This window comes from Cololabis saira, chromosome 17, assembly GCF_033807715.1.
Source record: "Cololabis saira isolate AMF1-May2022 chromosome 17, fColSai1.1, whole genome shotgun sequence".
Lineage (NCBI taxonomy): Eukaryota > Metazoa > Chordata > Actinopteri > Beloniformes > Belonidae > Cololabis > Cololabis saira.
Genome location: NC_084603.1, coordinates 24,760,568 through 24,788,450, shown reverse-complemented (window position 1 = coordinate 24,788,450; position 27,883 = coordinate 24,760,568). Strand labels below are relative to the sequence as shown.

The window sequence follows — 27,883 nt, the reverse complement described above, 5'->3', positions numbered from 1 at the left end:
ACGGGCCGGCGCAGAGTTAGCTCCGTCTTTGAGCAGTGGATTATAGCCCCTCCTGTTCTTCTGAACAAAGCTCGCTGCCATTAAAAGGGTCACGGTGATAGTGGGACACCGCTCCCTCCCCTCTAATGTCAAGCGATAATCTGAGCCCAGACTGGTTGTCTGAATTTCAGATCCTTTTTCAGCTGGGAGTGGCTAAATGTCAGCGAGGCCAGTTAGAGCCATCGGCTTTTAAATGAACTATAAGACTACAGATGATTACTTCATACCACTTTTTTATTTTATTTTTACGTGGCATGGCTTTGAGAGGTCTTCATTACATGATGCACTTTGTCATTTAGAGTTATTCACTGGCAGCTCTATGAATCTCATAAATGTTGTTTCCTTGAAAATTGAGTGACATAAATAGTGATTAAGCCCTATCTGGCTCTGTTTACCCCAGCACAAGAAACCTGGCTAATGAATACCACTTGGCTACTACCAGAATTCTGGCATCACAAATATCATCCTACTTTCCTTTGCATTTGATATTCCACATGGGACTGTATTTCTCATGCTAACAACCACTGCAACATGCCTTAGCAATTCAAAGATCACACGCTAATGCCTACTTGTCCCCAATTACACCAAACACTGCTGGGCTCCACTGCTGCCCTTTGAAAAGGATCTGCTTTGTGTTAAATATATTTACACTTGAAAACATCTCGAGAGAAGGCAACGGAGAGCTTGCCCTCACCGACACAAGTCAGCAGTGTGTAGAATACTAATCGGGCTCTCAGTGCGTTTGATGCCGGTGTTTGATGTTTTCCAAGGAGCCATGCCGTGGCCAAACTCCAGAGAGATAGTTGGGGGGCTGGGGGCAGGCAAACTGCTGGCACTCAAATTTGGGGGTTCAATGGGCTCTTGGGGAGCTGAGAGTTTACATTTTCTTCCCGGGGATGGTTTTATTGTTTTGCCCATCTGCTTCAAAACATTAACATCTATTGTTTTTGCCTCTTGTGAAATGAAGGGTTATTTCTGGCTTGCTTTTTAAAAACCACCTTGTATAAAACTGTGGTCCAGTGCTTGGCAGCAGGATAATGGTCAGGAATGCAGTCTGCCTGAAGGCAACTCTTCAGGATCTGTGAGACTTGCATAATATAGGCTGGCATATGATTAATTCCCATAGTGCAATGTATTGTATCACCTCACATTTACCTCACTTGTAGAAGATTCAGCCCGTGCATTTGTTTCTTCTAAGCTCGTGCTCATCTAATTTATTCAAGTTCTGTCTAAATAAAAATGATTTCTCAGCATTATGAAGCATTTTCTAGCAATCCTTAGTAATTAAGAATTCATGGCAATTCTTAGCAGGAGAGTCCATACCCCAAAACGGAGACTGAGATAATAGTTATGGGGCTCTTTTCCTGTTGAACCTCTCTGACTTTACAATTATCTGTCTTATTTTAAATGTTGTTTTTATTGATGATTTTTTTACTGTAAAGAACTTTGGTTGGCCATAGGCTTTTTTTTATTGTGCCATATAAATAAAGCTGGCATTGACATTGAGCGTAAAACTTCTTTCTTTGATGAAACCTATTGTTTTGGGGATGGCTCAGGGGATTCTGCTCCATCCCTGTAGCTGTTCTGCTCCATCCCTGTCTTTATGGGCCTTCTATGATTCACAAAGAACCTCGTTTTATTTAGATCTCTTTATTTGCCATGTACATGTCGTACAGAACCCAATCATTGTTTCCCTAAAACTAAGTTACAGAGAACACCTGTCCCGTCATCTGAGATGAGTTCACACCCACAGAGCTCGGTTGCGTTTCCACCCAGAGTTAATGACTTCCTCCTTGTGTAATACACCTTCAGGTTTTAGTTTTTAATGCAGTGTTGGACTAACAGTGATGAAGATGACTTCCTTAGGTACTCCTGAGCCTATGTGTCTGTATTGATCATGATCACATGACAGATTCACGCACAATGGCACTGCAGGGTTCAAAGTTCACGTGGATCCAATTGTGATTACTTCAAACTCTGTCTCCTCCTTTTATTTATTTATTTCTATTTTTTTCTTTCAGTTTAATATTTAGCAATATTTCCATTTTACTGATAAATGATTCTTTGATAGAGAGGTTTGTGGTTAGCCATGACCTGGATTTGGAAAGTCTACGGCTGTTTTTAAAACCACATACTGCATACTGTGCAGAATACAATTGGTACTGTGTACTGGTCTTGAGGTTGTCATCAGTACATGGTACACCATCGTAAAAAGCGTCCATGGGTAGAGCACATCTGGAACCTGGCCATGTGACTGCTGTGATGTATTGCTTTATGATATACAGTACGCAAATGTAGCCTGGTCAGTTGCATGCTATCCAAGTATGATTATGATATTTAAAATTGTGCAATTTCCCACATTCTCCAAGCTTCTTAGGGGTTTGTTTTGGCAAAAACGGTTTGCACTAGTAGTGTATAATGCAGTTTCAAAAAAGTACAGAGTTTATGGGAATTTTATTCCCTTTTTTTAATAAACAATACTGGCTCACAATTTTGGGGGGGATTTTATTTTTCAAGTTTCCTACATTTTCTGGAACAAATGCGAGGGATTGTCATAGAATCAAATTATGTCTATTTAAGTTTTCTTAGATTAATGATTTGAAAATCACATTTTCTTTGTGGTTCTAAGTATACAGAGATGTTTGTGTTTTTGGTAGTTATAATAAAGACTCCAAAACTGTTACTCACTGCTTAATTAAAGACCCTTTGACAGTCATTGCAGCCTCGAGTGTTGTTATTGCCGTGACACGCTTTTTTCATTTGGAAGTTTTCGTACCTCCTGGCAAAGCAGTTGAAGCCCAACGAGACTGGTTTGGGAGCATCAGTGCACAGCCATTGTTGGATCTAATTAGATCATCTAAGAGATGCTATACTGGATTCATTTCCTTATGGGTCAGGGTCACTCAAGGGCTTTTGCAGTTTTTGTCTTGTTTTTTTTTCCAGGCACTGGTGATTTCTTGGCAATGCATTTCAGTTCTTGTTGTCTTTTTGAAATGTAATCTTTGCCCTAGGCTGAGATCTTAAGCGCTCCAGATTTCTCTCTCTATCTCTCTGTGTCCATCTTTCCACCACTCCAACTTGCCTCCAAGTTCCTGTTGCTGAAAACCCCAGAGTATAATTCTGCCATCAATGTTTTACTGAAGTGATTAAGTGAGATGTTAAGTGCCTGGTTTCCTTTGCACACCATGGGGATTTTCACCAAATAGTTCAACCTTTGGATCAGAACTTTTAGTTTTAGGTGCCTTTTCAGCAAATTCCCAGTGGGAAGTTGTATGCATTCAGTTAGAAAAATCTTTTGTCTGGTCACTTTGAGGGCTCCTTCTGAAGACTTTTGCAAAAAGGAACTCTGGATCTTTCACTTGGCTTGTTTGGTTACTCATCTAAGGCCCTTCATCTCTGAATACTTCTCCAGTCTGCTTCTTATTTCTGTTCACTTCATTTTGGCAGCGGCGGTCGTTCAAGTTAGAGGTATATTACAGATAAATAAGTGGAGTTGGATGTTCCAGATCTCAGAATAACAAAAACAATCTAAATATTATGTAATTTGTGTATTTTAGTTCATTGCTTGTCAAATTATCAAAACACTTCAAAAACAAATTCATGATTTGTCATTAAGGGAATAGTCACTGCATATCAACATGGGTCTGAAAACCTTAGTTTTTCATTGCTCTTGCTTTTTATAACTTTGGTTTAAATCCAGTAAAATACCACCTTATCCTTATTCCATGTGCTTTCATCAACTAAATCTATATTTTTTTTTCCTTGACAGAGGGCTCAAAGTGATGAGATAGGTGCCATTAAAAACCACATTAAATCAACCCAGGAAAAGGAGGATTCCAAGCCACTGGACAAGCCGGAGCAGTAAGAGCCAAGCACAACTCTCAAAGGAAATACAAAACATGACGTGTCACTTTAAGAGGAAAAAAGTCAACTTGGTTCTTTCCTCCCCAATTTCAGGTTTCTGTTTCAGTTATCAAATATCTCCAATTTCTCTGAACGTGTGTTTTGCATCTTATTTCAATCAACCTTCCACGAGTGTATCACCTCAATCCTGCGCAAAATTGAAGTCCTTCAAAAAGTGTGCAAGGTGAGCTACTGCTCTCCTCATTTCAGTTTTTTTCTTTTATTTATTTTTTTCTTTTGTTTCTCTGTTAACTTTCTCATCTTTATCTGTTTTGTCTGTGCCACAGACTCTCCAAATTAGTAAAAGTGTATTGCAGGTGCTCGGCCTGGTTCTGGCTTTTGGCAACTACATGAACGGAGGGAATCGGTCTCGAGGGCAGGCTGATGGCTTCTCCTTGGACATTCTGCCAAAACTGAAGGACGTTAAAAGCAGCGTGAGTATTTACGGTGGAAGTGTGAAGGCAAACACAATGCACGCTCAACAGCACTTCACAAGAGAACTTGACTCAACCTTGAAGTGTAAATTTGAGAGAAATAAATTTGGTGATTCTGTGTCATGCGGTTGTCCCTGCAATCACTCAAAGACGGCTTTATTCTGCATTCAACATTACAAATAGTGTAGCAAAGGGTGACTCATTATTTACAGTTTAAATTTGAAAATTTCCCATCCTGAGAGCCGAGGTTTTGCAAAGGAACCTCATTGGTACCAAACATGTGAGCCATCGCTGCGCAGATTTAGATGAGGCCATTCTGTTTATAGTTCTGATTCAATATCACAACGTGCTCGTGTGCCCTCACCGCTACCATATAAGGCAACAGTGGTTTGTGTGTTTGTAGTTGTGAAGGGAGTAAGGTATCCATACAGAGCATTAAACTTTCCTCTGACCTGAGATATAATGCTGAGCCCTGCACAATTGTGCTTGGTTAAACAGCACTTCCAATGTCACCATCTATCATTGTCTTCATACTTATTCCTCCTGAAGAAATTAAAACATCATGTCCAAAGTGATTGAATTAATAAAGCGTTTTTGGTTTATTTATTTGTATTTTTTTATTTCTTGCTTCAGGATAACTCCCGGAGTCTTTTGTCCTACATTGTTGCTTACTATCTGAGGCACTTTGATGAGGTATGTTTTGGTTCCTGTTTATTTAAATCACTTTTCTGTTTTAGTCTGATTTGCTTAGAAATCCTTCCAGAGCTCTCTTTCATGTGCTCTCTTGCCAGAGGATACCGTGGCTTATCCTTTATCAAATTATTTATTTTCCCTTTCCTCATTTACAACCCAGACAAATCTCTCTTTTTGTTGCTCCTTTATAACTTTCTTTCTGTGTTTCACTCCTCGTCTCCTGCTCGGGGTCTGCTTTGGTCTGGCTTCATTCAAACCTGCAGTCTGTTCACTGGCACAGCATCCAAAGGAGCGCTAGTGTAAATAATTAGGTTCTCCAGATGAGATGAACTCAGTAATGCAGCTTGCCAAAATCAACCTGCATGACATGGCTGTAACTCTCGTAATTGCTTTGTGGAAGCTCGGCTGGAGAGAAATGACCTTTTACTTTCTGAAATGAGCAATAATGGGCATTTTTAGTTTTATTTTCAGTCTTATCTTCTCTGGGACATTTGGACGCCTGATAAGTCCATGTAGATCTCTGAAGGTACTTATTTAAATCTTGCCTTTTGTATCTAGCACAGAGAGGCCCTGTCTTATTTGATGAGGATTGACTTTGACATTGTGGTGTGTGTGTGTTTTTGTATCATATTTTTTTGCTTCTCTCTGTTGTCTTTTACCAGGATGCTGGCAGAGAGACATGTGTCTACCCCTTGCCTGAGCCCCAGGACCTTTTCCAGGCCTCTCAGATGAAGTTTGAGGATTTTCAAAGAGATCTCCGCAAGTTGAAGAAAGATCTAAATGGTATAGTCATCATCCTCCATTTCACATTTGTTTTTATATGAAGTCCATGTGTAACTTTTCAACTTCGAATTTACTAATAGTTTACCAAGATCCAGGCTTAGCTGTTCCATTACTGTCAAATTATGGCATGTTTAATATCTTCCTTAAAGGCTATAGAACTGATTTTATGGTTGATTCACCCGCAAATGATGTATTAATCTATATGCATATCTTTCAAATGTCTTGCTCAATGGAAAATGACTTTCCGAACCTGATTAAGTTTGGTCATGTGCAGACTGTAGAGGCAGATCGACAGAGATGGCATCTGTTTGTCGTATGAATGAGCTAACCAAAGGCAGATGTGACTTGTCAGATATAGACTCCTGTTGTCCTGGCAGGCCTTCACCATTCTCGTGGGGTAGAGCTCAGTATAAAAAGAGGATGGCTTATAGGAAGTAGAGTTATGGTCCACCAACTGGAAGGTGGCTTCCCTGTATTTCCCTGTCCAGAAGTGGTTTTTGTACAGTATATATTCAATTTAATTTAAAAAAACGTTTTGTCCCAAGTGGCCAATTAAAATCACGCAGGGCCTTCATACATACTGACATAGGCAAGTTAGAGTAAAATATAAATATTGTGCAAAGATGAACAAGCAGTATATACAAGACAGTATTGAATACTATTAATACATTAAGAAATTGACAGCTGTGCAAATCCAATAGATACTCCTGATAAAAATCTTAAGACCAGTTAAGAAATTGCAAGAATTTGCATTTTGCACTGCTGGATCTTAAGAAGTTTCTAAGTAGAGCTTCAAAATTGAAAAAGAAAAAATGGGAGGAAGAGGAAAAAAATTGAGCTTTCAATTTGTTGCACAGCCATCAAGATCTGGGGTGATTTTTCCTTCAATGGACCTTTAGGTTGTGCAGGGGCGTCAAGCAGCAGCTGCGTTGCAGCGGGCATCCCTCATGACTGAGGGCCCTCGTCTGTGTGGTGATAACTGGGGTTTTTCAACAGGACTTCTTCCAGGAGAATAACATCACTCCTCTGGAAACATCCTGCATGTTCCCCTGATCTAAATCCAATTGAGGGATGGATGGAAGGGGAAGTTTACAAAATGGACATCAGTTCCAGACAGTGTATTCCCTTCGTGGAGCCATCTTCACCACTTGGCACAACCATCCTAGCAGCTTAGACACACTTGCATCAAGCATGCCAAAATGGATTTTTGAAGTGATCAGCAAGAACGGTGGAGCTACTCATTACTGAGTGGGTTTTTTTTACCCTTTAATCTCTGTTTTGAGGGCGTGTTAGTTTTTTGTGTAGTGGTCTTAAACTTTTGATCAGCTGATTTAACAGCCCATTTCAGTTAAATTGTTGTTTTTCAATAAATTGCATGCACAAAATATATGGTCTCTTGCTCCCATTTCTTCTTTTTGCATTTTGAGGCTCCACTTAGAACCTTCTTAAGATCCAGCAGTGCAAAATGAAAATTCTTGCAATTTCTTAAATGGTCTTATATATTATGTTTATGTTTATGTATTTTTAAATGTCACTGTGCTAAGCAGGCTGTGAGTGGTTCATGTCACTGAACAAAGATAAAACCATAGGAACAGCCATATCCAAGGTGTTAAGTTAAAATAAATACATAAAGGCACTATTTTTCTCACCAAGTGAAACTTAGCTTTTTCAGGGGACAGCAGATGTCTGCCACCCTACTACCCAATAAACACTCATTTGTTGGCTGACATGTATTGAGGGGGTCACATGAGAGTAAAAAGTAATTCTCACATGTGCAGAAACTGGAGTGAAGGAAAGTGAACATTTTACATAGTTGTGGTTTCCAGAAATGTAAAATAGCAGCATGTGACTCCATCCCAGAGGGTTTTCCTGAATCAAGAGCCTCCTTGACAGGAAAACGGTATTGATCTGCTCACCACATTGCTCAATCCCAACCTAATTAAGCATGTAAACAATGCTCCATATGCCCAATCCACAAAGGCTCATGACAGTAACCCCCAAGACCCAAAGACCCAGACTTTAGCAAACCTGAAGAAGTCATGTTGATTTAAAATAATGGCTCGTTGGCCAACTAATGCCATTCCTCTGGAAAATAATATCAATTTATTTTAGTTAGTATGTTAGATCATGCCAACCAGTCAGCAAACCCTGGTTTTTGTCTAGTCTTTGGCTTTCAGTCAGATTTAAAAGGCAGTTGAATAAAGTCTACATACTGAAGATTACAAGTTAAATTTCCCTCCAGAGATCCTATGAAAATGTCAGCTTTAATTATTTTTTATGCAGGAAGCAAAGGAACACACAGCAACGGCAGACTAGATTTAGAAACTGTAAAAGTGGTGTTTAGAATTTTATGTCCACACGAGGAGCATCATTTACAAGAAATGATTTGCTTGATGAGTAAACTTGCATTTTTGTATTTGTTTATTTTTTTCCAGTTTTGTGATATGCAAACAAATCACCACAAACATTTAGTATTTTTGATTTGTTAGCCTTCATAGAAACTAACAAGAACCATGTTTTTACAAGTAGGACTTGCACTAATAAAGTGAAAGAGTTGATGGCGACCACAAAAAGGGTTTTCTTCAGTTTCACACTCAGACCCAAATGAGAGCAGCAATAATTTGCATTCTCCTGCATTCCTTCAAAACCAAAGAATTTCCTTTTTTTTTAGCAAGAAAGAGAGGAAAAAAAGTGGAATAATTAATGTGATGTTGATGCAAATCAAGACCACAGGAAAAATGATTAAAGCTTGTCACGCTGAGCTGATTGCCTAACTGATTTCTTTACTCTGTCCTAAGTCACTCAACACTGAGGTGCATTTTCCAAGACCTGAAGTACTTGCAGATAATTCAAATAAGGAAAAAAGATTGTTTGCAACTAAATAAGAATTTGCTTATGTATAGGTGTCATCTTTTCCATGGGTCTTTAATTATGAGCTTGTGTGCATGCCACTTGATCAACAGTTCTTCAGACCCTCTGTGTTTTCCATCACGCTTCATATATCTTTGCTGCTTAAACTAACCTATCCATGTTATCATGTATTGTTTTATCCTTCGCTATAATTACTCTTTAGGCTGTTCATTGTTTGTGATTCATAAAGATGAAGTAGCTCACAGGGAAATCAACTTTCAACCCCAGTGGCAATGACACATGCTAGCCATCCATAAATATATCATCACATGCTATACCTGCAGATCTCTTCATTATATAGAAGCTGAGTGCTCTAACAGACTTGGACTTTGATGACATTTCCCAGAGGGAGGTACTGATTGGTAGACAGCCTTTGCTGGCCCTGAGGACATCAGCAAGTAACACTTGGGAGATGGAGCTTACTGTGTACCTTTTTGGGCCGTGCACCATATGGTCTATGAATTACCACTTGCCCGATACTGACCTCCCTGTTCCCCCGAGCATCTCATGGCCTCTCCACCTCTCAGACCTGGAGCTGAGTTCTCATATCTGTTACGCTTGCAGATAGAGCGTGACGATAAGTTTCTCAAGGGACCAGAGTGCTGCCCCCACCTTGTTTTTCAAGCTGCCATATTAGTCATTAAAGATAATTATGGCTTCGCAGACACTTATTCAGCAGAAATTCAGCAGAGAATTATCAAAGTGAACTCAGCCAGGCTGAAATGCATGGTGGAGTTTCACATTACACTACAAATGCTGAATGAGATGTTATTGTTCTTGAAGAATGATTTCCTTCTCTTCGCAATCGCATCTCTTTGTCTTAGCATGCTCAACTGAAACGGAAAAAGTTTGCAAGTTGTCCTCTGAAGATGACGTACAACCCTTCAAAGACAAGATGGAGGAATTTCTTAGCCGAGGTGAGTCGGATTTTTCTTTTTAAAATCTGATATTTATTACGAAAACTTAGATATGTGGTATTCTGGGATATTTTGTCTTTTGTAGTCAAAAAATCCTGCAAAAAGACAAAAATCAATGGACTATCGGTGTGTTGCATGTCCTTTATTTGTAGTCCAAACCTCAAAGTTTCTTACTTTTAATGTAGCTTCCTCTTATTAAATAGAAAACAGCGAGGAAAATCAGACACTCTGAGTACATGCACTGTAGTGTGTTTTGTGTCTTATATACTGCTGTACAACTATAAATTATAACTAATTTTAGATTTGATTAAATCCCAAACCAATTGTGTTGAATCTTGAGCTTCTTATTCGAGTCATTTAAACTCACAAAATAAAGACTTACAGTTGAGTTCCAAGTTATTCATACGTGACCTCAGCAAATTATCCTCTGTCCAGCAGAACTTATTTTCACGGATATTTTCTTTCCTCTTGTCAGAACATGATATAAATAACTGACAACTAACTTTAAGAGACATTATATTGGAACTGTTATTGGTAGTTTCTTTTATTTTTCTATTTTCTTTTAGTTGTCTGGAAAATGCCATATTTTGCTATTTATTTATTTCTTTTTTATACCTTTTTGTAACTGATCACAGCAGGCGGTTCATATAATTGCCAATAGTTATTATGGACATCCCACTGGGATTTTGGACCATTCCTCATCTGCAATCATCTCCAGGTCTTTGAGGCTGGAAGGCTTCCTTGCTATTGCACCACTTTGCTGTTCCCCCACAGATTCTGGAAACGGTTTCAGTCCGAATCGTGGACGGCTCCTTACAAAAATTTACAACTGTTTTCTGTTCACCATTTCTTGACCACTTTGGCTGTACTTTTCTGATCATCGGCTCGTTTGAAGGTCTGATGCTGCCCAAGGTGAAATATTATTCTGCAGATCTTCCATTTTTTTTTTTCTAAGGAAAGTTAATGTGATTCCCATTTGCATGGGTTGGATTACCACCATGATCATCCTGGTGTATCGCAACAACTCAGGTATCAACATTTCAAGGCAGACTCTCCACACAACGCTTGACATCATCTCCATGGATGTAGTATCCAAGGGCCTCTTAATTTTCGCTCCTATGGAGACACGGAGATAGTTACGAAATCCTGATAAAAAGCTACCTTGGACCAAAAAAAACGAATTAAATGCCGATTGAGACTGAGCGTGATGTTGTTTGGATTCATGGATGTGTCCAAAAAAAATAGGCATTGGATGCTGAGAACAACATCCACATCAAGGACTTTAATAGTATATTTTCCTTTGGATGATGATAGAAAAGCATCAGGGAGTTTGCAGATAAACGTGGCCAATGTGGACCTCCAAAGAAGACACTGCTCTGTAACATATAAGGCACAGTGAAGAGCCTTTCCAGTCTTAAAGAACCGGAGATCGTTGCAGACATGATGTGGCCTGAAAGCCAAATGACACGCTTCAAGTTTATTGGCAGTTATTAAAGTTGCTTCATTGCTAAGATGGAAAACAGAGGATTTGGCTTTGATAATCAAATGTATTAATAGTTTGACAGTTAAAAGGAAAAACTATGAAATCAGATGTTGCAAGGCTTAACCTTTTATGCAGGATGAACACACATGCGATGGTCAGTCTGTTTAAAGATATATTCTGTAACTAAAGGAAATTTCCCTCCAGGGATCAATAAAGTATTTCAGATTCTGATATTAACTCCTGTGTTTTCATCAGGACAAGAAGTTGAACCTATAAGGAGTCAAATTTATTGGCGTGATTGCAAGAGAGTATGTGGATGATGCAAATTCCCAGCATACAGAAACATTTCATATCTGTTTCATGCATTGCTCTGTTTTATATGCACACTAAAGGTTAACTCGGTGCTCCCCCACTTTGACACGATACAATCCTTCAGCTTTGTTTGAGGCCAGCTAGGTTTGAAAATGTGTAATTCAGTGAGCTGTTCAGATTTGCGCCAGGCTGTGACATCAGAGACCCAAATCAAACTTGAATTACTTAATCTCTTCATGTTTATCTCCACCCGACTTGATCCATGTGTTTTACCTCTGAAGTAGGCAACACGAAGATGTCCCAATGACTTAACAAAAATAAAAGCACCTCACAGACTTGAGATGGAGTGCAGTCGCAGGACTGAGACTGCCTCCTGAAACAGCTGCTATAAGACATTTTGAACAAAACAAACAAACAAAAAGTCATAAGTCACCTTTAAAATTTGCAATACTGCTTAGCACCGAACACATTCATACCTGAATTGTATTCATTCCACTTGTTTCCCAGTGATTTAAGAAGATAACAAATACAAAATGAACTTCTTGGAAATGTTATAAAACACACAGATCTCGGCCTTATGATGGGATGAAATGAAAAGTCCCAAGCCACCGAGAACATGCTGAGACACTAAACGGATAACATTAGAACTTTGGTCTTCATTAAATGAAACAACAGTTCAGAATGCTTTTGGATTTATCCTTGGAACACCAAACCAAATCTAATTGCATGGATATTTCAGTCTAGGAGACTGCTAGTACTTTATGTGTCTAAATATCATGTGAAAATCTGTGGAGAATGCAATTTTGTTTATATGTCACGTTCACCAGATGTCAAGCAGTCAGACTTTTATCTTAAAATCTGACATGTACAACAATATTGGGGGATTTTGTGGTCCACATCAAATGTGTAAGACTTAGTGTTTTATGTTTGTCTTAACATAACAAGCCAATTGTCATTTTTTATGTAGCACAGGCTTTGACCCTGCTTATATTCATACTGTGACCAATCTTTCTGAAGGACTCTGCTCACAGGCCTCTCTCCAACTGCTTTTGTATTCAAATAAGAGTGTAATGCATAGCATATGTTCTTCAGCAAGTCTCCTTTTTCCACCTCCATCCCTTCTCTTTTCCTCTCCCTTTATGTGTGTTTGAGAGAAATATGGGAGCTCTCTCTTTGATGCAAATGATGAGGTTTTTCCTTTGAGAGTAGAATGTAAGCTCTGTAGCATGAATATGTGACTCAGAAGGCTCCAGACGGGATTCTTGGGGTTCCTCTAGTGCAGCAGTGAAAAAAAGAACAACAGCCAAACGTCTTATTTTTGTTATTTCTGTAATTTCTAAAGAGCCTGAGGTTAAACTGTTTCTGGCTCCACAGTGTAAACCGCTTTTGTTTATTTTCTGACCATGAAACTAACCACAAAATAACAGTGGGAGCGGACTTGTTGGAGCTCGGCTGTTTGGTCTAGCTCGATTTTCTCTGCTCACTTCACAGATTCTCATGCATGCAGGTCTTTGATGGAGTCAATATGACTAGCAGGGCAGACCCAGCCATGTGATAATCTGTTTCTGATGGGTTTAAAGACTAGTAGTGCGACTGACGTCAGGCTGTCGCTGGGTTACGGCGAGCTACAACCCAAGTCAACATGGTTAATTCATCAGCATTTTCTGTTTGTTTTTGCATTGCATTTCTTGTTTATTCGTTGTCATATGCAACAACCTGATTCTTTTAGTGGCATGTTCTTGCTTTTGGATGTGGGAGCTAAGACACTAATACAACCATACCATATTAAACTTTATATAATTGGAATACAATTAGTCTTTCCATTTTAAACTGGTTGTGTCAAGTTAGTGTAAGGTACTGCCGATCAAGTTAAAATGATTTTAATAAATAGTTGCAGAACTAGCAGAAGAATTTCTCTTGGTAGTTGTACAGTCCTCAAATTGATAGCGAGTGCTGTTTATAACAGTGTGTGATTCCAGCTATTCCCTGGCTAAAAGTGGAGGCCAGATCTTGCCAGGAAAGATTCTTTGTACAATTTCCTGTCATGTGGAGGTCAGAGGTTATTTTTGATTGTTCGTCAGTTCAATAAACACAGTTAAAATTATATTAATGGCAAGATTTATCAATACTATGCATAGAAGTCTCTACCCAACATGTAGGTTTCCTACCTTCTAGCTGTGTTTTTTTTTTTTTTTTTTTTACTCTCACATCTCATGCATGTACTCAAACATGCATGACAAAGAAGCACTTGTTCTATGATTCGCAGCACTCATTTATCAATTGTGTAACAGCAGACAATCCAGCAGTTAATAATCTGGTCACACAGTGTCGACACTGAAAATGACTGACTAAAGAAACTGACACTTGGAATGCTCCTGTTTATACAAGTCGCACAATAAAAGGAAGAATTGTTTGTCCAATAAAATGCTAAAATTCAGTCCCTATTGTACCAGTTCTCTAATATATATTTTTTTTTTCATTTTTTATTATTACTTTACAGCCAAAACTGAGCTGGAGACACAGGAGAAGCAGCTGGCAGAGACTCAAAAGATGTAAGAACTTTGTTTGAATGTTAAACACGTGCCTACAGCATCCTCAGCCTTCAAAAAAAAGAAGAGAGAGAAGAAAATTCTGTTTGATTCCAGTCGTTTATATTCAGTCTGTTCCCTAGTTTCAAAGCACCGATTATAGCTGTGAATTTGAAAGTGCCGGGTAATGTAGCCCAATGCAGATTAAAGTAACACATTCTTGCTGTAGTAAAGAAACATAATCGGGCTGCTTTGTCAATATTTATGCCTCCTAGTTCCTTCAGTTACATAGAAGGTGCAGACCATCGTGCTGGGCCTCCGGCAGACGTGAGGCCCCCTGTGCGGTGTCTACGTTGTTTATCTAAGCAGAGCAAGACTAGACAGCCATGGCTCCAGGCTTCTGTTTCTGCCGGCTAGGAATGCGTTCCTATAGCACACTCCAAACATAGACCCCAACCTGTCCGCTGTGTTTGCGAGCTGCAAATGGCTGCCACATTTCACACTTTAACATTTGTCATCCACTTCCATATGCACGCTTGCTTTAGGTAGATCTGTATTTTACACATTGTAATGCATTTTCTTTTATTTACAATCTCTCATCCCTACACTTTAGGAATGTGCATCGAAATGTGTGCACAAAAAAGAATATTATGCACAAGGGAGTGTAGTGACAAAGGAAAAGGCTGTATACGACCCTCTGTTGTAGTCATGGAAGTTGAGCCGTCTGACGTAACTGACTATGTGCTGCTTTTGTGGTCCTAATTGTCTTTTCATGTTCACTGTTCTCTGAAGTCCACAATGTCATCTTTGGTTTGGACTTACTGTGTTCTCCTATCAAATCTCTGCAAAACCGCATAACTCCAAGATTAACTTTGATACTTTGCATATTTGCATAGCTCTGCCAGTTTTCGCAACAATCGGTGTCGGTTTCTGTAATCTCATGTTGTAATAGTTTGGCCTTGAAGTAATGTTTTTGTTCTCTGTCCTCAGCTTTTTGGAGTTGAGTGTGTCCTTCTCAGTCAAACCCAAGGCGGGAGAGAAAGAAGTCTCTCCCAGCACATTATTCTCCATTTGGCATGAGTTTTCTACGGATTTTAAAGAGCAGTGGAAGAAGCAGAACAAGCTGATATTGCAGGAGCGGTGAGTGCGTTTCAGATGGTGACGTTTTACGCGATGCCCATTTTTCTGAAAGGAGGGATTTAACTATTGACCAAAATTAGCATCAACTGCTATCAAATCTTTACCAATGCAACAAATGTTGCTAAATTTTAGGATATTTCCTTTTCCGTGCCATTTTAAAAACTTGCAGCACATCTCATATCTGCTGAAGATCCTATCAGATTCATTCAAATTCATGAGAGGAAAAGAAGGCAAATGACCCAGATCTGTGTCCTTACCGCAATAAAGAGAAGAACACATGCACCTTCCAGTTAGGTTCCCGTGGTTTGATGTACATAAAGATATAGTTGCATGTGTCAACAAACAGCAAATTGGTCCATGATTTGTAATAAAGATTAGATTGCGATAACATATATGTAAGAGGAGTCAAATGTCACAGGTTCTGCTTGTTCAGTGGGAAAGAATAAAAACAAATTTGAAAGCATTAACTTTTCGGCCTTTGCCGCAGGCGATCGTCTCTGCGCCGGTTTTCCTTTTTAAATTCCAGAACAATATGTCTTAACCTGCACTGTGTAGACGTGCACGCACGGAGCGCAGGCACATGCCCACACACAATCAGGGAACAGAGAAAAGATATGCAAGATGTGTTCATATTAATTACACACTTTGTGCCAAAATGCTGATCATTTACCTGTTTTAAAGCACAAATTGTGATCATGCAGCAATAAGATGAATCCTTTCAGAGAAAAACTGAAACCTTTGACAAATCGGTGATTGTTATTAAATATGACATGAACATTGGATGGAGGGCCTCAAGTCAGGGCAGTTGTGTCTTAGGAGGCAGAGCAGTCGGAAGGTCGGTGGTCACATATTAAAGGGTCCTTGAGCAAGACATAGGATTTTGATATTCAAGTGTAAAAGGACTTTCAGGGCTGGGGGAATGCTGTAAATGTATCCCATTTAAGTTTGAGTGTTTTAAAAGTCTAATGAACTCTTCATCTGTGTGTATTAACTTGAAAGGTTGTAGGATCACTGATGGTTACTGCTGCTCTTTTTCAGGGTGAAACTGGCCGAAGAGAGCTTCAAGCAGGCCAGGCAGAAGCCTTCCTACAATGTGACATCCAAAAACGCCACTGGAATAGTACGTTTACCTCCTTATAACGATATAATCTCATCTGTTTTTATGTTTCATTTAGACCTAGCAGTACCTGCCCACTTCTTTCTTTCCGTGGCACAAACTGCTTCCTTACCTTACCAACTGTCTTGCTTACAAATGTCAGCCAGGACTGTAAGAAACAACACTCCTGGCTTTGACAGCAACATGTTAAGATGAGTGCCAGGACTGCTAACTGTAAATAACTCGGCTTTGTGTTTGTTTTGTTTTTTTTCTTTCATTCCACAGAAAGCAAAGCTGGGCAAGAAGATCTGAAGCAGAGATGGGAAAATAATCATCACCAAGCCTATTGCACAAGCACAATCTGACATGGCTCATCAGTCATTTCTAACACGTCTTTGTCTCCACTATTTGTTTACTAATTTATTGTAACTTTGTTTGAAGTGGATATTATTTAAAAGTTGAATGAACTGTTTATTTCTTATTCAGATAGAGCTCATTTTTAAACGGAACACTGAAACCAAACAAAATCACTGATGAGATTTAATGTTTTAGCCATTAAATACCGTCAAAGACATCTGTAGCACAAAATCTAGGTTTTATCATTGTTTTATGCCGATGTATAATCTTGATTTTTCTTTTAAGTGCATTACCCCAAGTCTAATTATATTACAAAACATTATTGATTCCTCTCTGAATCTCCGTTTTATGATTGAAATGCACAGATTTTATGACCTTTCTATATGATATACAGCATTTTGGTGTTTTATGGATCAGCTGCCAGATAAAGTGCCTTATTGCACAGTGAAGGGGGCAAATGAGTGCTGTTGAATAGGGCTTATTTTGAACGGCTTCCTTTGTAACATAATGGTGCACGTCAAAAAAAAGATCTGAAATTGATCACTTTTGATAGTTTGACCAAGTGTGCGACAGAACTGAGTGATTTGTTGTATACTTGTTTTTCAAACTGCACCACCTATATTGCATTTTAATGTTTTCTTAATCCAGAAGTTCATATCTGTGTCGTGGGGTCTGACTCATTCCTGTTGTTTTATCAAGGTTTTGTCAAGATACCTAATTTTAAGCGAAATCTTATGCAAGTAGTTTTTTGCCTTTTATGCTGTCAGACATACGATAAAGAAACATGACCGTGATGTAATTTTCATGTGCAATACCAACAGAGTTCTGATTAAATGCCCTTGACCATTTAAAAAAATATATTTATTAAATACAAGGAACCCCTACCTTTCTGTTTGTGTTGCTATAGAAATACTGCTATTGCGGATCATCTGTCCAGCTGTAATGTATAAATACATGTATGCATGGAGACTAAACACCATTTGTTTGATATGAAATAGATTTAATATACTTTAGACATACAATAAGACATAGAAAAAATATATGTACTGTATATATCACATTGTACCTCCATCACACATGCTGTAGTACAATTTTCTGACTTGTTGGCATACAGCAAATGTACATGTTACAGCCAAAATTTTGTCCAAGCAGGTAGGTGTCACGGGCCATTGCTGTGTTGCCTCAAGAGACGGACATCTCCTGCTCAACTTGGGACATCCTAGACTTGGGTGAACATGGATGCAATACTTGCAACAAACTGGCACCTGTAGCCGTTATCAATCTCCCTCAAGACATTATCTCATATTACAGAAACCTTTGAAAGTGGTTGCACTCTTCCTAATTCTCTTTTTTTTTTTTTTTTAGACAAAATGTATCAGCACTGTTCCCCCGTGTTTTATAACTTTTAAAGAGGCATTTTTCAAAAAAAGCTTTAGGTAGATATAATGGGGGAGGGATGGTCGCTTGTCATACAACCCTTGTTGCTGTATTATCGATGGCACTTGACCAATCACATTAATACTTATTTTTTAACAGGATTTACTTGACAGCATGGCTATAAGGTTCTAATCAAATCGATATTTAGTCTTTCCATCACACCTGTTTCAAGACTATTTGTACAACATGATGCAGCAGAGTTCTACTTGAAGTCAGTCCTTGTTTGGCAAAGTTCTCTGAGAGCACATGCACGTTGTTTCAAGCTCAAAGTACCTCAGAGTCCTCCTTCACAGCTTCCCATGACTGCTCACGTCCACGGACATGCAGCGACACTGTTTGACCCTCTGCACCTTGCGGTGTCTGAAAGGGGGCTGCAGATCTGGGCAGTCTAGCTGTACTGTGAGCTGTGTGATGCGGTGTGGCCTGCAGAAGGAGCAGGATTGAAAGGGCTCCTGGGCCTTGTTGTGGCTTTTTCTTCCCGAACCTGAAGCGTGGCCTCGTTTCTGTCGCCGACTCGACCCGGGGCCCATGTGGCGGGGGATGTAGAAGGAGTTGCACTGGCCGTAGCAAAAACGATTGACCACAGTGCGACTGCGACAGCCTTCTTCACTGATCGTCTGCCGCAGGGGTTGGGTCTTGCACCAGTCTCTGCGGAGGTAGCGGCGCTCGGTCACGACTAAGGCCTCTCGGCTAGAAGACAGCACCTCAGGCTTCTGCTGCAATAGTCTGTGGTGGCGTTCTGCTGACAGGTTGCCTTTGGTCTTGTAAGGGGAGGGGATGGAGCCCTGAGGGCGGGTCTTTTTGGTCTCTGTGGTCATGCAGAGGACCCCAGCCAGAATGATTGGGATGGTGATTCTCCACAGCATCCTGCAAGAAGAGTTTAACATTAGTACACAGTGCCACAGAGAAGAAGTAAAACTGCTGATTCTGCTTGAAAATAATGTTAAATGTATGAAAACTGGAGCATTTGTAACGACCAGCACGTGATGCTATAACACAATAATGTCATTAACCTTGGCAATCATTTTGCATAGAGGTGCCTTCAAGTTAAGCCACCTTTACAGTCCAGCCCTCCAGGCATCATTGAGGAAATGAATCCATCACCAGGGCCCCCATTTGTCAGCATCTCTGTGTCATTACTTCTATTTGCTTTCCTCTCAGCTACGCAACTCTTCTAAAAATAAACAAAGCCCTGACATCAAAGGATACACTTAAACACCCATAACGAGAAGGGGAAGTGGATTTTATTGGTCCCGTCGCTGGGTAAAATAATTAGGGCTTTGCTTACTTTAGTCATGAACTATGCCGCAGATATGTAAACAGGCATTAGAGGGGCCCATCTGCATGTTATTAGGGGAAGAGTTCAGGAACTGTACAGTTTCCTTTGGGAGTCCACCCCTCTACTCATTCTACTCTTTGGTGATATGGAGAAACCTGAACTGAGAGTGAACCATAGTATCTATAATCACCCAAGTGTCTTCTGTATCATGCTAGCACTGTAAAGATCTGGAGAAATGATTTCTCGTCTGTTTCGGGATGGAGTATCCGCCCGTGAGCGTGCTGTCAGTGTTTGTGCCAGCACATTTTTGACCATCACTCAAGCATCTTTTCAGCAGATGTTGCTCTTGACAAGCATCGCATGACATCCAGTCAGAAATTCTGACGGGGAACCAAACCGCCTCAAGGCCATTGGCCGCGACCATTCACAGACTCGTCTTTGCTGTGCAAATTCGTATGTTCTCTTCTTTCCTTTTTTGGACTTTCACTTCACGTTGACATGGAACAAATTACTTTATCATAATCCACTTTTCTTTTTTTATAAAATCTGTCAGCAATCGTAAGGTCATGGCAGCTCCATCAGAGCTGTGGGACGCACTCAAATCTTTCCATCATTTCCCCTGCAGTGCTTGTCATAAGCTAAACAGCAGTGGTTTGTCGAATTTATGTTATATTTATTTTGTTGTACAAGCTCTTGGCTGTTTTCTCGAATATGACATTTGCACATCTATTGTGGGGATTGAATTAAGACTCCTGAGGGGTGCTACCATCACCTGCTTCTTCTGGGAGTTGGGAGCCCAATGTATCCACCGATATACCTTCCTTCTACGGCACAGTCTCATTCATCTTAAACTTCATCGTCTTATTCCTGGAAACTCTCAATGTAACTGCATGGAGCCCTGTACAGGGGAACAATCTCTCCTTCTGTGTTCATGCTCTTGTTCTTTGTTTCCTTGTCCTCGAAGAGGCACCCTGTGACTCTACTGAGATGCAGTCGGAACATTCACGGAGACTGAGAGAAGACGGCCTGACCGACTGTATGTATAGGGTATGACGGATGGCTCGTACAATCAGGAGCAGAGTTTCCTCTCTACCCCCAAACTCAGCCCGAGTATGACAGTACCGGCTTGAGCAAGCTATGCTCATCAATCAACGCTGCAGGACAAATTGAGGTTTTGGGGTAGGGATTTAGCGGCTTTGAGGGGAACCTTGAGGTGGATGTGTGGGTGGTTAGTGGTGGGAGAAGAATGATAGAATAAAGGGAGTTGAAGAAATGGGAGGTTCCGGGGCAGATAACCTACTGGGAAACAAAATCAGGGCTACTTGGGCTTCATGGATGGTATAGGGCCTCCTCCCACAACTGCACTGTATATCTCTATAAGCTGCTTGTCTCTTTATTTCTTCTTGACATTAATCATCATGCAGTCCTGGAGACAGGAGGAGACTGTGGTTTTAGTGTTTTAATGCTGAGACAGAACTGGACCTTTTTGTCTGCTAAACACTAATATTGTCCACAAACACAGCTTTATGTTTTACCCGAACCACACATTCTTTGGATTTGCTTCACTGAACTGTGGCAGACCTTGGTTCCAAAATTGAAACCTCTAATGAAATTACAAATACCAGAAAACAAATACCAGCGAGACTGCTGAGCAAGTCCTTTTGAAAACAACTATTATCATCAGAGGGAACTTACTATGTTTTGTTTTTCAGTATTGCATGATATAGCCATGGTCAGGTTTTTTAATTATTATTTTTTTTATCTGGACAACAATAGGTCCTTTTTGCAATTATTCGTCACAGTCTCTAATCTGCCTGCAAAATATGTTTATATTTCACATATTTGTTACATGATAGACAAACAACCTTTACAAAGCTTTTGAATTTGTACACGCATGTATCACCGCTAAACCCTGTGAAATTTCTGCTCAGCAAGTCTTCAAAGGCAGGTTAAAACAAACAAAACCTGATGCCTCAATTATTGGTGCGTCAGAAAGTCTCATACGGAGACTGGTAAGTGCAGTTAATTACAGTAGACCTGCAATTAATTCACCGTGCAGCTCAAACCTCATTCGCACTGAGATAGCCACACACACGCACACCAGTTTAACCACATGCATGTGTGCAATCACACACACATGCACACAGGCACAGGATGTGCGGCACACAGAAAGAAACAGGGATAGAGTGGTAAATGAAATGTTTCACTCTGAGCCAATTACACAAAGAGGAACCATGTCATTATCTGTGTTTGTGGATTGTATTTTCCCAAACTACACTTTGCTGTTGGCTCATTAACAGTTGGTGGGTTGTGTTTTTTTTTTTTTTTTGTCGGGGGGGTTGACTTTCTGGAGCGTTGCTGTGTAAATGTGTCTAATGCCAGCATTGCCAGGAGGCTGCTTTAGGCACTTCGGGCAGCCATTTGTCACCGCAATCCATCTTGATAATGACTAGCAGCCCAGATATAATGCTTTCCAAGCTAAGTGCTTGGAAGTATGTAAGGCAGCCACTTGGCCTCGGTGACATAAAGTGCTTTAGTGGAGGATGAAGGGCAATTAGAGATGCCATGAAAGTACAGGTGTTCCCTTTGCAGATCAGGAACACTATTTAGCGTCAGCAGTTAACACCACTACCACCTATTTGCAGCTTGAGTCAAATAGTTTTTGGCTATTTTATGACACGATTTAACATGTTTGATTGCATCAAATTTATTATACAAGTCCAAAACTTTATAAATGCATCATGTGGAGAGTTTATGCCTCAAACAGCCTTTTATATATATATATATATTTGGTTTCATTGGTAATAGGATAACGTATATATATTTCAAATAAACTTCAAGGCTCTTGAGTAATGTTTAGCTGCAGTGCATGTGTTGGCAATGACTTATGCACTGGCAGGCCTTTACATGGTACAGGGTTTAAGACAGTCCTTTTAAGCGGTAAAGATGCCTAAAGTAGCCAAAATGAAGAGTTACTCTCTTTTTAATTTCTTTGCTTTGCCTGTTTTTCCATCTTCTCAGGTGGCCTGTTGATATGTAAAGCACAAATTGTTAGTTTTTCAATCAAAATGCCAATTTGATTGTCTGTGGAGGCTCACTCTGTAGTGTTTTTCTGTTGCTAGAGAAACCGAAGCATGTCTGTGCGCTAAATCCACTTTGACATCTGAGCCGAATGTACAAGGTGGTGCAGTCACCGGAGCCGTAAGCAGGATCAGAGGCCAAACTCCCCACAGATCACTGCACGCATACTGTAAGAACACACACACACACATACTCACATGCACGTAAGTTCATACAAAATGTTGGATACGCTTTAGTACACACATGTTTAAATGCAATGCAAAAAGGACGCACACATTTGACAATACACTCATGCTTAAGAGCAGAGAGAAGAAGAATGGAGATTACTGTTTTTACATGCAAAATACAGGTTTATTTCATATGTCATTAAGTCCCATTCTCTTTTTCTTGTTCAGTGGAAATGCTAAACAGACTCTTAATCTCACTGAGAGGCACAGTACAACTTACTGTCATCGCTCACTAATTCTCTTACTCATAACACTAATTATCTGCAACCTCCAGCCACTAATTATAGTAATTCAACAGACACTTTTATCCAGGACACCTTACGGTGCCTCGAAGGTGTGTATTTTTACAATGGGTGGCCCCAGTGGGAATCAAACCATGTCTGTTTGTAGAAATAAGAACTAGCTCTACATTTGTTGCTGTTCCAACATGTTGGTTGCACACTTTGTCACTCAGTTTCACCCTCAAGTGGGATATATTCAACGAGCATTCGCTGAACTGCTCTTTTCTCAGTAAATCTAATGAATAGGTTACACTTTGTAAATAAAAGTCTAATTATTTGCTGAAAAACTGCCCTTCTGCAAACTTATTATGACTTTATATTTGAAATACTTTAAACTTGAAGTTAAAATTCAGTCATCAAAAAGAGGTAATGTATACTGTACATCTATGAAAATTACGATTCATCTAAAAGTTATTTTTAACAAAATGGCAATATTTTGGAAGCAGAGCGCCCTATTTGTTACGGTAGTCAACAGTTAAAGTTATCTCTCGGTAAGACCTTATAAGTATTTTGATGGTTCTTTAACTCTTAAAGTATTTACCTAAAGGTTATCACAGTGAAACATGACATTTGGTTCATGTACCTCTCACCACCGTGCGCAGCAGGATAGTAATGTGCTGAGGATGTAGTCAAAGGAGATTGTCCACCTTCAGTGGTCCTTGCGTCCGCTTCCAGGTTCCGGTTTCCATGGCAACATACTGTAATCTGTAGTATCCTTAGGTCTGTTCTTGCTCTTCTTTCCCCAATAAAACTGTAAAAAGTGATGGACTTTCTTAGTTTTACATCATCCTGAGTGTGTCGCATCTAATCTTTTTCTCTGAGTGTAGTTTTCTTTCTTTCTTTCTTTCTTTTCTTTCTCTTCTTTTGTCGTTCTTTTTCTCGTCTTCTTGGTTCAAGGTTTAAGAGAGAAGCTTGAGTCCCGTCACAGTAAGCCAATATCTTAGTGCTGTGAAGACTGACTGCAGTCTGTCTTTGAGTGTTTGAGTCACTGTAAAGCCTACTTTAGTTTGAATCTCCAGCAGCCCACCTCCTTCCTCAAGACTGGGAGGGTTTTTTCCTATTGGCCCTGCTCATCGTGTGAATCAAATCAACCTTCACTGCTTTCATTTAAGTCTCCCTCTGTGTCTACCTCTGCACTTCGGTCCTGTCACTTTATATATAAATTTTCGGAAAGAATATGAATGTTGCCACCAAAGACAAAACAAGTAGATAAAATAAAAATAACATGAAATAAAAAAGTAAATAAATAAAACAATGACAAACTTTGTACAGTAAATCATATTGTCTCATGGCACTGAAACCACATCACATCAAAACCCACATCCTCCACTCTTATAAATCATTGTATCCATGTGCCCAGATGTACTAACAGTATGTTTTTAAAAGAATGCCTTATTTCATATTCTTTGATGCAATCAGCATGGAGATGTTTGTCTGCTTTGTGGTTCTTGCGAAACTGACCACTGGGCACAGACAATCACAGTCACTTCTGCCATCAAAGAGCCACAAGATCAACAGATTTTGCCAAACATTAATCAGAACAATGATGCTTTCAGACGTGCTGGAGGATTACAGCACTTTGGCATGACAGAAATACATTCATCTGCATTATACTGATCTGTTTTGAGGAGGCCAGCTTTATCCAAAAGAGTCAGAGGGAAATAAGTTATTACCCTCTAGTGGTAGAAAGTGGTACTAGCAAAAGCGCATTGCTTCAGCATATTTCAGGGATCTTTTAGGGGAATTAGTGTTAAACTCATTGCTTTATTACAAAAACTGTGGGGCCACCGAACCTTTGCAACATAAGGACACTAAGTTGAATGAACCTGAAGGATAAAAGGAAAAAAAGAAAAAAAAAGAATAATTCTTGCAGCTTCCTCTGCTGTTGTTGATGATAAACAACAGCAACAGTTTCTTTCTGAGCTTCTGTAATCAAACTTTGTGTGCCAAAAAAAGAAATTAAGGAAAACACAAGCCCAGGCCATAATAACAGATAGAGGGCCAACTTTAATAATACAAGTAAGTAAAAGTGTCTTTAAATATGGTATAAAAATAAATGCAGAAGAGAATAACAAAGAATTATGTTCTACATAAGACAGGAGACGGCATTTTTGTAAATTTTGAATGCGACTTTACAGGTGCAATGACAATCATATGTGCTAATTCTTGTATTGCAATGAAATAATGCAAGGCAAAATAAATGCACAATAAATAATAATCATAATCATAATATATATATAGATATATATGTATATATATCGTATATTCATTCTGCACAACACTTCCCGTAGCGTGACATACTGTATCTGTAAGTCTTATTCTGTAAAGCATTGACATTGGTCAGATTCAATTCAAGCTGTCACTTCTTATTTTTTTTATGTTTTTTTTTTCTTGTTCTCCTCTGACATCATTTGTTCAGCTGGAAGAGAGAGAGAGGGCTCCAATTCAGCGGTTTCTTTGGGAAAAACAAACAAACAAAAAAACTGGACCACTGATTTTGACTTCTTTCTTCTTCTTTCTTTCTTTTTTTATCTGTCTGTCAGTATCATCACAAGTCTAGCAGTGCTTTCTTTCTGAGAATAGTGGAAATATATCAGGTACTGGGAGAGAGAGAGAAGCAGAAACACCCTCTCCATGGACATGCAACATCCTGTGGACAACAGACGAGTAGGCAGCTTGGCTCATCATCTGGCTGAGCCAAGAGCAGATGACAGACAATGATGATGAAGAGATGGCATGATCTTCCTCTCCATGTCCCAAAGAGAGGGAAGCCATTGATTTTTAAGCATGATGGCACACAACTTGTCAATCCTGTGTATGCCAGCAGGTCCTCCTGTACTGGGAGAACAGAAGGCATCAACAGGTCAAACAGAGATCACTGTAGAAAAGCAGCAAGAAAGTTCTGGGGTATTCAAAAGCAAGGCATACTTCACTCTTGTCATTATTTATTTTGCACAAGCTATAGGACAAAACGCAGAAGAACTGTATGAAAAACTATACATCCCTGCTTAATTCGATAGTTTGTTACAACAACTTCAGTAATGGTTTCCAAACATCATTGTTAGTCTCTTACATAATTGTGGAGTCATCTGTCCTATTCTTCTTTGCAAAGTTACTTCTGTGCATTGAGGTTTCCAGGCATTTCTTTATTTACAGTTCTTTAGTTTCACTCCAGATTGGTCCCAGCTCTTACTGGGTCATTACATTGATTCCTTTATAATCTAAGGCACTCTGTTGTAGATTAGCTGGTGTGTTTTGGGATCATTGTTTGGTTAAAAGAGTAACTTTCAGCCAAGTTTTAACAGCTAATTGGTTTCAGAATTGGTGTAGGGATTGGTGCTGGAATAGTCTAATGTAAATGCCATGCATCTGGTTCAGTGTCTCAAAAGTGAAAATAAAGTGTGACAAAGAGAGGTGCAGATATGTTTCAAACAATTAATGTAAGCCAGTCTTCCACGAAGGAAGCCTGCTCTGGGAAAAATATGCGTTTCCAAAAGTATAACAGTTAAAAAAAAAAAAAAAAAACCCTGAAAAGGCATAAACTACAGGTTAATACATTGTTCTTCATGCAAGCAGTGCTGAGCATGTGAAATGACTTATTAGAAGGAGTCATTCTCTTGGTATTACTGTTGTGTATGATTTTTGTGTGATAGCTGATGGCGAAACCCCAGTAATCACTAAAATCACTGATGTAAAGAATATACTTTACAAGAAAGTTATCCTTTCTGTTTTGTGTGTCAGTTGGCAAGAACATGAGCAACATTAGATGAAACCGAGCGTGGATCAGAAAATAAAGTTACACAGTGATTTTTAAAATGTTGTTTTGAAGGTGATGAAATTAGATTGCGTTATGGCGTGATGGTGTCAATTTTAACAGCACTTGTTTAATGTGAAAGTGTTTCATTTGCATATTTATGAAATGAACTAAAAGTTAAGGCTTTAGTGCCATTTTTAACACAGAACGAAAATGCATAAACAGCCAACTAAGGTCTGCAGACTAGACATGTTAGCTTTGCTGGTGGTCTGTTTTATTTTAGTTTTGTTTTTCTGGTTTATGTAGTTTTAAAAAGAGATATTCTTTCTTTAAAAAATGTTTCACGCTCAACAAAATATAGTAGATTACAAAATGACTTAATCCACTTTTCCAACATTTAATGTAGCTTTACTTGAATGTAGAGCTATTAGTAGTGGCTATAAATCTGATCTGATATAGAAATATCACTGACTGAAAACAACTGGTAACATTTAACAAGATTCTGATTATAATAACAGGTTATTAGATATTACCTGGAAGCAAGACTCTTCAGAACAAATTCTTACTTTTCTGTGGGTGCAGAAAAAGACAATGCTGTAATTTCACAGTGCAAAAGGCTCGGGGGTGGGGTTATAAAATATATGCAGAGTGACAGTTTGCAATCTGGACAAAAGCAGTCCCTTCACTTACGCCAAATACAAAAACAAAATAGAAAATGTATAACCTGTCATCATCAGATGGCAACAAACACATTCTGAGAAACGTATGCAGATTTAGCATTTTTTTTTGTTTAAATAAAGTCTAGACTAAATACTGACATCTTCTGAAATCACTGAAAGTATAGATGGGACACATCCTCCAGATTATTTGTCATGTTGACAGCTCTTGTTTTTTTATTATTCACAATACTTCACAAGTCTGATATGATTCCTGAGCAGCTGCTTCATCTACCACACCTGAGAAAGCGCCTATCATTCTTTTCCCTCTCTCGTTGCCTCTTACTACAATTACTGAGGTGCATTCTTCGGTTGACCTCAAACACCTCTTTGCTCAAGAATGTCATACAAACTTTAGCACATAACATTTCTGTGGGTTACAATAATCAGTTATTATGGGTAAACACAACATAAAAGATTTCTTGAAATTCAAGCAGATAAATCAGTAAGTGTACGCCAGCATATACTTTTCTGCATCCCAGCTCTCTTTAAACTAAGACATCTGTTTAGTGT

General features: G+C 39.2%; 3 protein-coding genes across 6 annotated transcripts in view; 1 reads left to right on the top strand and 2 right to left on the bottom strand.

Annotated features, from left to right (window-relative positions):
* fmn2a (formin 2a) overlaps positions 1-17,496 on the top strand; it is a 42,674-nt gene extending 25,178 nt beyond the window's left edge. The window contains exons 8-17 of one of the 2 annotated variants that reach the window (XM_061744833.1): positions 3,809-3,900; positions 3,997-4,126; positions 4,230-4,376; positions 5,010-5,069; positions 5,732-5,852; positions 9,587-9,679; positions 13,975-14,026; positions 14,993-15,142; positions 16,181-16,262; positions 16,524-17,496. In XM_061744833.1, the coding sequence (XP_061600817.1) occupies positions 3,809-3,900; positions 3,997-4,126; positions 4,230-4,376; positions 5,010-5,069; positions 5,732-5,852; positions 9,587-9,679; positions 13,975-14,026; positions 14,993-15,142; positions 16,181-16,262; positions 16,524-16,550 (954 nt within the window). In that variant the 3' untranslated portion in view covers positions 16,551-17,496. Of the gene's footprint in view, positions 1-3,808; positions 3,901-3,996; positions 4,127-4,229; positions 4,377-5,009; positions 5,070-5,731; positions 5,853-9,586; positions 9,680-13,974; positions 14,027-14,992; positions 15,143-16,180; positions 16,263-16,523 lie in introns of those variants that run through there. The other variant, XM_061744834.1, reaches the window with a different exon arrangement.
* Positions 17,497-17,607: 111 nt separating this feature from the next.
* grem2a (gremlin 2, DAN family BMP antagonist a) lies at positions 17,608-23,900 on the bottom strand. 2 transcript variants are annotated; one of them, XM_061744633.1, is made up of 2 exons: positions 23,484-23,900; positions 17,608-18,899 (listed from the first exon to the last, which is right to left on the bottom strand). In XM_061744633.1, exons 1-2 carry the CDS (start codon positions 23,702-23,704, stop codon positions 18,320-18,322), a joined length of 801 nt encoding a protein of 266 aa, XP_061600617.1. In that variant the 5' UTR covers positions 23,705-23,900; the 3' UTR covers positions 17,608-18,319. The 2 variants fall into 2 exon arrangements, with proteins under 2 accessions (XP_061600617.1, XP_061600618.1); XM_061744634.1 differs by having other exon boundaries at positions 23,548-23,610.
* A 916-nt stretch (positions 23,901-24,816) lies between these two features.
* rgs7a (regulator of G protein signaling 7a) overlaps positions 24,817-27,883 on the bottom strand; it is a 58,367-nt gene continuing 55,300 nt past the window's right edge. Inside the window, exons 17-18 of one of the 2 annotated variants that reach the window (XM_061744631.1) lie at positions 27,188-27,224; positions 24,817-25,738 (exon numbers count right to left, since the gene is read on the bottom strand). In XM_061744631.1, the coding sequence (XP_061600615.1) occupies positions 27,204-27,224 (21 nt within the window). In that variant the 3' untranslated portion in view covers positions 24,817-25,738; positions 27,188-27,203. The remainder of the gene's footprint in view (positions 25,739-27,187; positions 27,225-27,883) is intronic. The other variant, XM_061744632.1, reaches the window with a different exon arrangement.